We start from the raw sequence: 12,677 nt of genomic DNA, 5'->3' as shown, positions 1-12,677 counted from the left end.
TCAGTTATATAAGCTAGGTATCAATGTTCTGTTTTACTTGATTTATCGATAAGTTTTTTATACGACTGCAATAAGTTTGTGGTTGATTATTGGTCATGGCGCTGTCATTGTTATTGTTGCCCCATGACTAAAAAAAAGGCCTGAAACAAGCACTGAATAGAATTTAACTATATAACTCAATTAAAAGCATAGGAATGTCTGTGATATTGTTCCACTTTATTCTGAACTACACTGGTCAGACTTGGGTTGATATTTGGGGGTGGGGGGTGGGGGGTGGGGAGTATAGACAGAGTGAAGATGGATTGATTGTTTGGATTGTGACTGCAAGCCATATTAGAAAAGCGGTAAACAAAGGGGCCAGAAACAAGTTTTTTTTCCCTAATTTCTGGGTGATAAATGATGTGAATTGATCATTTTGAAATGGTATAACAAGGTGCAGTATTTCCTCAGGAAGTTAGGGAATGACTTTGTTGGTTTTGACAGGAACCATTTAGGAATAAGTGCCAAAAGGTGATATCTTCAGTTCTGGTCAAATTTTTATCTTTTGTCAATTGTCCAATCATTATCAAAATTCAATGCTGTGTCAAGTTAGAATGGTGTGTCCATACTTGCCCCAACTGTTCAGGGTTTGACCTCTGCAGTCATATCAAGCTGTGCCCTGTGAAACATTTTATTAAAATATTTGTATTATATTTACACATTATTGTACCGTTGTTATCCAAACAATAAATGATTTAATATTATACTTTTGTTTTACCGATATTAATAAAACACCACTCATCATAATTTTCATGGCAACATTTACTTTGAGAAGTAGAGAATCGTACAGTGAACTTCTATGCTTCTAGCAATATAATACCTTTTAGCAAATAGAATTGGCATATGCCCCCCTAACAGTTTTATTTGAAGATGCTTGGGTTCTATAGCTCCTTTGATATCTGACACTGTATTATGCACATCTACACTACATATCCTACCAAATAAGGAAGCAATCAGCCAAGTGAATTCAGGAGAAAGTTACTCACAAGATGTTGTTAACAAAGGAAGACAACCTACAGATGGATGGATTTTATTACCATGTCTTTCTGTGGCTTTGTAAAGAGAGGAGGCATATACCTTAAGCTGTTAAGAAAAAAGTGAAAATATAACTTTTTAAAGGCTTATAAGGTCATGCACTCTACAACTATTAATTACTGTGTGAGGAAGTAGGAATTTTGAGTCAAACAGAAAAAAAAATTAAAACTGAACAAACTTTATTTTTCAATATTGGAAAGTTAAAACTGGTTTTGGTTAAGTTCTCAATTTAAATATCAATGAGGTAACAGTGTTTCCAGTTTTTCCTCCAAACATAAAACTAGGAGTCTTGATCTTTGTATGCAGCTGCAGATCTGGAAAACAAAAAAAAAAGTTATAAAAGTTTGAGCTGAAATGTCCAACTCATGTAATCCTCATAACATTTAAGCAGCAGTTGTTACAGACAGAAGGTGATTCATGCATGTCAAACACCTGCCAAATTACCCATTATTACTTATTCAGAAACATTTACAGACCACATAACCAGTCTTAGTTTGTCTATCAATATTCATAAAAATTATACAGATTGTGTTGCACTTTGCAAGAGTTACCGGTCTTGATTTTGGTTATTTGCTTGATTTTAGTGGGAGATGAATTTAAAGTTTTCTCAAAATTACAGATTTGAATACAGAGAGTTTATCATTTGGTAAAAATACAGCATATTTAGACAAAAAAAAACAATGTTTGTTCGGTAGGTTTTTCTACACCATGAATTACCTCTACCATGGGCAGTGTTTGAATTTTATATACATTGGCCACCACAAAAGTTAAAAAATACTTAAGTCTAAGAATATTCTTAACTTCCATGGTAACACCAATCAAAGTACTTGAAATTGATGATGTTACAAACAATTAAGAATTTTCTCAGACGTAAGTAATTTTTTTGTGCTGCAGGGTCCTGGTATTTAAATAAACAAAATAAATTGGACATTGCGTCCATTAGACACAATTCATTCCAGTATTTTCTTTTAAAATACTGTAAACATATTAATTTACAGTAAACTAATTTTTCCCTAAATTTCGTGGTGGACAGAAAAGCATGAAAAATAGTACCAGCGAAACTGGCTGTTAACAGAATTTAATGCTAATCATTTTTTTGAAACTGCAAAATACTGGTTCCCATTAACAGCTCCATTTAACATAATCCGCAAAAATTAATATGTTTACAGTATTACTATGTACAAAACTTTTTATTATTATTGTAGCTTATCTAACTGGAAATTTGATCAAATAAACAAGGAATGTGAAAAACAAATCTAACTTTACCCAAAATTGCTCACTCATACTATGAAAGCATTATTGTTCTTAGGATACCAGTTTGTGATTTTCAAAATTTAGATATTTCAAAATAGTGATTGAAGACTAATTTATTTTACATTGATGAATGACTTAATCAATCCAAGAATTATAGATCACATTGAAGCAATGAAATGTACAATCCACAACAATAGTTTGTACATGTACCATAAACTAGAACTTTGATAAATACTGTATGTTATACAGTGAAACCTGTGGTTTTGTTCTGTAAAGGCAGTTGTTTGGTTTACAGGGGTTCAAATCACATAAAACATTGACAGAATTTCAGAAGATGTCTAATTTATGTTTTATATATTCAATGATTGTTTTCGACAGGTTTCACTCTATATTTCTGACATGACAGGATTTATATTTCTTAATATAACAACTTTACAAATGATTATAAGATGATGTGAAGAAGTGACCTTTCAACCTTACCTTTCCCAAAAAATTGAACAAGCTGTTCCTCTGTCCAATTACAAGATGTAATGATAAAGAGGCTGTCTGGTGTCATTATTCTCTTGAGTGTATGGAGGTAAGACTGTCTAGCAGATACATCATCTGATGGTATTAAACTAATGGCATCATAAGTTCCTTTATCTAAACAAACTTTATATGTTCGGCTCAAACAAGTGTACTTTCTATTTGCATCATCACAAATTAAGTCTGCTATCTGCAAGATGGATTAAGATCATATTACATCTTATATAACATCTGGTAACAACAATTGTTAACTTTGTAGAGCTGTCTTTTTAATACTAACTTTAGAGCGTTTGCATTGTAAAGCCAAGGTTTTAATTTGTTTTTTATGAAATTTCTACTTATCAGTAAATAAAATGTTTTATGAGGAAACTTGATACAACTGCAGATGTTGAACCCTGAACATTAAAGGTGAGTATGGACACATCACTTGGACTTCATACAGCTTTAATTTTATAGTGTGATTAAATACTTGAAACAGGATAAGAATTTGAACTATTTTTGGTACCTCATTTCTTAGTAGTTCGAGTCTACATTAAAAAATTCAATCTCAGCCTGACTTTCGTTGCATAAAATATTCTGCTGCAATATTGAATACATCCATATGCTTTTACTGGAGTTACACAAATAAATTCTAGAAAATGATCCTTAATTCCAAAACAGATGGGCCATAACCCATAAATTAATACCAATCTTCCTTTTGTGGTGAGGAACCTTGTTATAAAATTTTAAAAAGATCAACCAACTAATATTCTATGCTACTGCAGGAAAACCAAGTATTTACAGCTGATGACACGGATGACAACAGTGCCATACCATTACTGGTATATGATGGCAAAATCTATGAACAGCTAGGGCAAATATGGCACACTGTTCAACCTTGATACAGCTCTAAATTTTGATTGCTATTCAATATTTGACACAGGAAAAGAATGGCAACCTATGGTACAGTTTTAAAGAGATTCATTTGCTTTAAGTCATGTTATTGTCCTCATATCATGTAAAAGCTTGTTTCTGGCCCCTTCATATTCTCCTAATACCTAAACAATTTAGTCACAACCCCTTAATTATTTCCTGCCTTCTTTTGATGTATGACAACTTGTGGTTCAATTTTGAAGGGATTCATTCACAATTAATCAGATCAGACACCATGCTTGTTTTTGCCCCTTGTTTTACCACTTACCGGTATACATAAATGGTCTGAGTCACAATCCCAGTCATTCAATTGTGGTATGACACATTGTGTTACAATTTAAAAAGAAAAAGAGATCTGTTCACATTTACACAAGTTATTGTCCATACATCATAGAAATGCTTGTTTCTGGCCCCTTTTTGGCCCCTAATTCCCCAACGGTTCATATCACAACCCCCAAAATCAATCCCTAGCTTCCTTTTGATGTATGAAACCTTGTGGTTTAAGTTCATAAAGATCTTATAACTTATAATTTATACTTATAATTAAGTTATTGTGCAGACATGAAGTGTCTATGGTAGACTACAAACATACACTAACACACATGACAAAATTTCCTTTAAATACAGTCTGTCATGTCTTATGAGTGAAAATGAAGAAAGGCTGAATTTTTTATAAAGACATTACAATTACTGTGAAAGTACATTTATTCATGAGTACCGATTTTCGTGGTTAAGGGAAAAATGATTAGTTCGTAGATTCTAGAATTCATGGATTTGAAAACTCTATTCTACTTATTAATATTAAATTTCCTATTCATTGGGAACCAAATTTCATGGTTTACCAAACCCATGGAAACCACAAAAATTGGTACCCCATGAAAAATATTACTTTCACAGTTTGTAACAAATAAAAAAATCATATTGGTGTTCAATAAAGTTTTTTTAATTTTTTTGCCAGGTCTAACAACTAACAAATGAAATAATCAAGCCAAAAAAAATTACTTATGTACATCAATATAAAGAGTTCATTATGAATGTACTGCTCTGATGAAACATAAACATATGTTAAGTCATACCTCTAGAGTTAAGTTGTCTACATCATTGGTATGGGCTATTGACTTTGCTAACTGAATTCCACCTTCAGAGTAATCAACACCAGTCAAATCAGTATAACCTCTCTGGCTCTATTTAATACAATGAAAAGCCATCATTTATTATATAGTCTAGATAGCAGTGTTTTATTGAACGTTCCCAGGGTAAAAAATTTCGATAATTCACCAAGTGAAATAAATTCCGTAGTGTCACTCTTGGACTTGATACCAATCCACCAATATCAATCTACCAATCACAGAATTTAAAATTCATGTTGAGAATATCAATAAATTTTGAAGAAAATCTATGTAACAGGATAGTCAACTGGTTATTGTAAACAACCAAAATATGATCACTCGTGCTAAGAACGCTTGAGCATTTAACTCATGTGTGAAACAGTTCACGCACTCATTAAATCTAGATGTTCTTCAGCACTCATGATAATATTTTGGTTATTTCACTCTTTCCAATTAATTATCCTATCATTCTATAATTTTTGTCCTAAAATAATTCTTGACAGTAAACACATCTCCATGTGGATATATTATAACCCACAAAGTTTCATAACAATACTGCAAGCTTCTTAGAAAATAGTTTGGTCAGATGGACAGACAGACAGACAAAAGACAAACAGAGGGACAGACTGGGTGAACCTTTTACCCCCACCCCCCCGCCCCAACTTCGTTTGTTGAGGTTATGAATGTATTTAATAGTAAATTAACTTGGCACAAGGTTTTATAGGCATAAACAGTTTGTCACAGAGTGGTCTAGGTAAGACCCTTAATGGTGGAGGGTCTAATTTTGCATTCTGTAATCATGCTCTCCAATTATCATAAGTTCATCTGGCCAAAAAAGGCCATGTGAGCTATTGTCATCACTTGGCATCCGTCGTTGTCTGTTGTAAACATTTCTTTAAAAATCTTCTTCTCTGAAACCACTCAGCGGATTATTACCAAACTAGGTCACTAGCATCCTTAGGGTATTTATTTTAAAAATTGAATGGATTATATAGATAAAGCTTAAAACATGGCCGCCATTGCTATTTTTTTACCACAGGGGTCAAATCACCAATTTCTACATGTATCTCAAAAACTAAAGGTATAAGAGATAATGGTAAATAAATGTAACTTTCCTTCTTCAGTTTAAAGAGCTCCACATTTCAAGAAACCTGGTCACAATTATCCTTAGCATGTCTACTTCCAAAATTGTATGCATTATGATCCCTTGCCGAAAAATATTATCATCATTACTGAATATAAATGTAAATAAATACAAGACATAGGGGTCTCACAATATGTTTTGGCTTATATCTTAAAAACCATAACAGATAGATCAAATGCGCAGTCAAATTGCACTCTTTCAATCCATGTGATCTATCTACCCTCGAAATTTGAAGTTGGTCTAATTACTAGAATTTTTGCCCCATTAATGCCCATTTAACCTAATGTAAACCAGGAAATTTTCACCTTTTACATTGTTTCTGCTATAAATCTGCTTTCGCACAGTTTAAAATACACAATCGTTCATCAAATTGTACTGTAATGTTCTTCTAAAAATATTTGTGACAGTTAAATTTTTGCATTACAAATCTTGGTGCAAAAATAGGAACAATAAAACTGCAGCAAAAATTTCAGTTTCTTTTGTTATTTTCTTAAAATATATTGCTACTAGCTCACCAACTTCAGCTGTGTGATCAATTAAATGACAAAATCAATCAAAGGTAAAAATTTAAGAAAAATCCTCAAAAAAAGCATTTTTGGAGTGATGGCCCCATAAACGCTATTTTTGAAGATTTTTATAGTTTTTGTCTGTATCTAGAAAATGATAGCAGATTCGTTACTAATTTTTCAGCAAAAATTTTAAACATCTTAAAACCTATCATATAAGTAAATTTCATAAAAATCTGTTACATTTTCTTCAAGATATGCCAAATTAAAATGATATTTTTGACATATTGACATATGAATGTTAGTAGATAGATGGAAGAAAAAAAAGGGATAATGTAAATAGCAAATATGACCAATATCATGATCTCTACCTTTTGTGCAAATTTAAGAAAAATCTTCCTTTTCATGGATTGGTATCACCTGAAAATGCACTGTTAATTATTTTTTTCCAGTTTTTGCCTGTTTTGTAGGAAACAATAGCGGATGGATGATTAATGTAAATTGGAAAATGATCTGTTAATTTTTCAAAGAGTGGTATCCCCAGAAAATGCACTTTTGATGATCTTTCCAGGTTTTTCCTGCTATCCTGAAAACCAAAATTGTTGAATTGTATATATTTCACTAATATTTTAATTATAAATACATAATGATATAAAGAGTTGAATATGACAATACTTTTGATACTGAACATGTGAGTGATACAGGCTGTTGTTGATCTCTTGCTTGTGATTAAATGCTGTTTTTTTTTCCTTTTTAGTTTGGACTTCAAACTCCACTGAAATGAATTTAAGGCAAATTGAATTGTAAATAAAGCCATGTATCACTAATGATATTGATGAAATTACTAAAATCATTACCAATTCTACCAGTAACATGCCATTTCCACAGCCTAAGTCAATGATAGAGTCCTCATTACTAATCTCATCACAATCCTCAATCCAGTCGAGAATCCTCTCCTGACTATCTTCTCCAAACCTACAAAACAAGTAGCATATACCTAACAGCATCACACTTTCACAGCATTTGAGTTATAAATAGCAGTTTGAAGAAAAAAAAAAGATTGTTTATAATTATTCCATAGTAGTATACTATAGTCATACCAGCATGTCCACTGTACATGTACTAGTTTTATATGAGTTTATCAAAATTAATAAAGAATTGCAATGTTTTTCAACAATGCTTCTCACTTAAATTAGTATTCTTAAAACACCAATGAAAAGACTAGCCTGTTGCAGTGTAGATGTTATTGCCTTTCTATGAAGGGAACTTTGGAAATGATTAACATTTATGAGAGCTTTCGTAAATTTTTGAATTCATGAATAAATTATTTTATTCACTGCATTACAAATTGTGCTTGTTCAAACAATGTGGATTAAGTTTAATTGCTAAATAAAATTTCAAAATGTCATATTACTCATCAAAAAACGAAGAACTAACATAAACAAGAGGCTCCCAGGAGTTGGAATCACTCACCTGGTTGAATTTTGCCTTTCAAAGGCAATAAATTTAAAAAGAAGTTGTCCAACAATTTTGACTCAAGAAGTCTTTGGTAGGACTTATCATAAGGATCATTGCAACAACTGAAAGTTTCTTTTAATCTATCATGGTTTTCAAGATATTGACTGAAAACTGTAAAAAAAGTCATTTTTCACCTTTCAAGGGCAATAACTCTTACAAGGAGTCATCTGACAACTTTTATCCCTAAGACTGTTGTAGTCCTAATAACAAGGATCATTTCAGATATTAAATGAAATTTAGCTTAAACTTACGGTTTTGGAGATATATGCCAAAAACTACTGTCTGTTCCCTCTGTTCTATTTTAAGTAACAGCAGCCATGTTTTTTGACTGATCAAAAATCCTCACATCAGTTCTATGCAGGATACTCCAAGGAACATTCATACCAAGTTAGGTTCTAATTAATCAAATAATGTCAGAGGAGATTTTTGAAAGAAATAACATTAAAAATAGCAAAAAAAAACATCAAAAATGGGCAAGAACTCCAACATGGCTAAACCGATTAAAAAGAATATTTGACCAGAGAGAGATCTCATCATGCTGAGCACTTTTACCCTGTCAGATTTTAGTATAACCTAACGGTTTTGGAGATATATGCAAAAAACTACTGTCTGACCCCTATGTTCTATTTTTAGCAACAGTTGCCATTTTTTTCCACAAATCAAAAATTTCCATATCAGTTCTATACAGGATACCCCAAGCAACATTCATACCAAGTTTGGTTTTAATTAGCCTAGTATTTTCAGAGGAGACGGCAGACGACAACGACAGACACCAAGTGATGGCAATAGTTCACATGGCCTTTGGCCAGATGTGCTAATAAAAGGTAATTTTACAAATATTTTGCCATCTGCACATATACTGTATCACAATGGAAACTTTTCCAACCTATTCAGCTGATTAACAAACAGTTTTATTCATTTAGTGTGACTTCCTGCATACTACAACAACTATGTAGTTCTGTAAATATTCTTACTGTGCACTTGACCCTAACATTTGTAGTGTGGATAAATATTTAACATTATATAACTCAATTTATATAAACACATTAAGTCATACTTAATTAATTTTGTTACTTTGGTCAAATTTGAATAATTTTAATAAAAAAATTAACATACAGAACAGTCATATTGCAGTTATATTTTTAAGCAAAACACCAGAAATTATTAAAAACACATTTTAGATGTTTGACATTTGCTACATTTTTCAGTCTTTGATCAGGATACTTGACCGCTTCTGGTGCCTTTTGATGTAACTTGTAACTGATGACATACCAAATTTCTCCTACGTCACCAACATCTCTAAAAGAAGCAAGTTCTCTCTCATAAGCAGAATCCCAACTAAAAATATAAAACAAATACAGCTGAAAACCTGATGGCGATATATATTTTAGCTAAAGGTTTGATGTTTGATGTCATCTATATTGAGGATTAATGAGCTTAACTTAAGGTCTGATGTTTGATATCATCTTTGTGGTACATTGACTCTTGGGGTAGAGGAAGTGTAACAATGCCTTCCTTTCAAAGGTAGCAGATTTTAATACTACTCTCCATTAGCTGTGGTAGTTGAGTAATCCTTAGCACAGTTGGTGAGTCAATTTACAATGCCAGTCCTGTTAGATCTTAGGCTTGAACTATTATTAAGTGTGTCACGCTCTACTGTTACAATACATAGTGGTACACTCAAACTGAATACTGAAACTGGAAGATATAATAATGCTGATAAAGCTAATCACCTTTGTATTTGTTGTAATATGAATGTCATATAGGATGACTGTAATTTTATATTAGTATGTCCAGCTTATAGGAGAGTTCAATTATTACCAAAATACTACTGTTCATGGCCAAACTGTCATAAACTTTTTGCTTATATTACAGGCCTCCAATATATCTGTAACTTTGAAATTATATAATTATTAAAAAGCAGCTTGGAATGTGAGATCTTTTTACTTTATTACAGGCCCCCAGTGAATCTGTCACTTTGAAAGAGTAATCAAAAGGGAACCAAGGTTATACATGTAGTAGTAAACAAAAGAATGTAATCCAGGGACGAAGACCAGACATGGAAAACAGACATACACAACATAGAACATAAAGTAACTAAAATCATACATATTACAAAGTAACTTGGACTCCACTAAAAACTGGGAGCATGGACCAGGTACACCGGTAGGGGAAGCATCCTCTGCTTTTCTAGAAACACCTGCCGAGTTGCTCATAAAAAGTCAAGTCCAGGGTAGACGAAAGAGGAAAGGAAAAATTATGTACTTATTTAAAAGCAGCTTGGAATGTCAGATCTTTTTGCTTTATTACAGGCCTCCAGTAAATCTGTCACTTTGAAATTATATAATTATTCAAAAGCAGCTAAGAATGCCAGATCTCATACTATTTTGTAGTATATACAACTTACATTGTTCTCTGTTATTTTTGTTACTTTATATCTGTGTTTGTTTGCAATAGCAATAAAGTATTCATACACCAGTACAGTTAAACATGTCTATGGCATGCCCTCTTATGGATGCATATAAAGGATTTACTTGATTGAGTACAATATAAGTTCATAATGCATTAATGTTAAAACAGAAATACTGTGTGATACATTTCTTGCCATATATATATTTTTACAAAGTTTATGGTACTTTATTATGCAAATGTGAATCATAGGCCAAGCCCCCAGGTGCATAAGATTGAATACACATGCATACATTTACAGACATACAGTTGTTATACAATCATGTGAAATTACACAAATGACAGCACTATAGCAAGTGATTATAACATGCTGAAATAAATGATTCATGATATATTTATAGCACAGTCTTTCGAGTTTGACAAATTAAATTTAACCCAAAGGGCTAAAGAAATTCACATACTCGAAGCTGCTTAAGTAAACTGTTAGCTGCAGTGTCTTGTGATTGAAGCGAGAATTAAAGATAAAAGGGGAAGAATATCCAGATAAATTGTTATACGCCATATTGAGCTATTGCAAAGATGTGAATGTGAAAGCTAGAACTTTCTTGATGAAAAGGAAATGAGATTTGTTACTTATTGATGTGTACATGATTTCTGTATGATAGAGTTTAACAAAGGCAAATTATGGTAGGAACTTAAGTAAAATTAGCAGATCCTCTTACAATTTAAGATTACGAAATGTTATGGATTGTCCGGTTTTTTTTTGTATGCCTTTCTTTTCAGAACTTTTCTGAAATGATTCAATTTTTGTTGAAACATAACAGTAATGACTAAATTGTTTTTATTTCAATTCAATACATTTTTTAGAACAGAGATTTCCTTGAATATTACAATACATATATTTACTGCTGGGTAAAATGTGCTTTACTTAAAAAAATAATAATAAATTTTTCCTTTTTAACGGTGGTTATATGCAGGAGAAAAAGTATGTTCAGATCAAATTCAGAGGTCAATTAATTTTTCTGAAAGGGACATTCAATGTCATAATAGAGGCAGAATTTCTCTGTGCAATATTTATTCTAATGCAATTAGATATTTCAATTGCGTTCTATGGAAGGATGTGAACTTTCATATATCACTTTTATTTAGCGCATATATATTTGGTCTTCTTCTCTTGTTTATTCTAGACAAAAAATTCAACGGAAAAAAATCATAGATGCTACAATTATGTGATAGGATACTAAGTGAGACAGTAAGACCATGGTAACTACCCTATCTGTGACCTAACATGCGGTGTTTATAAAAGAAAAAAATATTGATAATCAATCTGTAACACATTTAGAAAGTTTGACACATTTTATATTTAGAATTAAAATTAAGCATAGTCAACCATTTTCTACCAATACTGCCTAATCCATAAGATTAAGAATACCCTGTTAACTTCACTCAAGGGCCAAACATTGCAGTGATTAGTATTGGAGGTATACACATGCACAGCTAACACAACATAAACCACAACTAGGCAAGAGCCACACACAAAAATACACATTGTAATGTCTCAATCATGCATATTATTTATGTTATTACAATAATAATTAAAAGACTCAGGCAACTAATTGGAACAAAACGTCAGAACTGTTCAATATATGTACATGCTCTAAAACATGAATGAATCAAAATCATTCTGCAGGAAGTGAATTATTTTGGAAATGACATTTACAGTCAGTGATTTGATTTTTTTGACACAGATGCAAAGCACTTGCCACATTGCCACTGTTTGAGACATAACAAAGTGTTATTTGAATAGACACTAAGACAGCTCCATCCCTCATTGGCACTGCCTACATATGTCAACACATTCAGGGATTTTATATTACACTCCCTGACACATTTCAAAAACACAGACATAGCTGAACATAAAAAAGTACACGTCATGATCAATAAAATAGCAAACTACAAATTATTAGTTAAATAAGTGCATGTCATGTACTTGTATGTAATGCATTCTCATTTTATGTATTAATAGAGTAATAGAGGTCTGTCAACTTATATTTTGAGTATCCGTGAATCTATTTCGTGTGTTTCTAATAAAAGCTACTGTTGACACGTGCTTACAATTCAATAGTTCCTAGATTAGATGAATCAAAATCACGTTTTTCTGGTTCAGCCATTGGTAAGGTAAACAAAGTTATCGACAGAGATGTTCCGAGTTAACTCGGAAGTTAA

The 12,677-nt window shown here is 32.0% G+C and overlaps 1 protein-coding gene across 1 annotated transcript; it reads right to left on the bottom strand.

Annotated features, from left to right (window-relative positions):
- Positions 1-1,236: 1,236 nt before the first annotated feature.
- Positions 1,237-12,655, bottom strand: LOC148627247 (EEF1A lysine methyltransferase 2-like). Its single transcript, XM_088570353.1, has 6 exons — positions 12,567-12,655; positions 9,315-9,380; positions 7,382-7,499; positions 4,842-4,949; positions 2,809-3,043; positions 1,237-1,388 (listed from the first exon to the last, which is right to left on the bottom strand). Exons 1-6 carry the CDS (start codon positions 12,620-12,622, stop codon positions 1,291-1,293), a joined length of 681 nt encoding a protein of 226 aa, XP_088426479.1. The 5' UTR covers positions 12,623-12,655; the 3' UTR covers positions 1,237-1,290.
- Between the last annotated feature and the right edge of the window lie 22 nt (positions 12,656-12,677).

Source organism: Perna viridis, chromosome 1 (assembly GCF_037379345.1).
Source record: "Perna viridis isolate PV_CMFRI_1.1 ecotype Kerala chromosome 1, ASM3737934v1, whole genome shotgun sequence".
Taxonomy (NCBI): domain Eukaryota; kingdom Metazoa; phylum Mollusca; class Bivalvia; order Mytilida; family Mytilidae; genus Perna; species Perna viridis.
The sequence above is the reverse complement of the archived record's forward strand: the minus strand, read 5'-3'. Positions and strand labels throughout refer to the sequence as shown.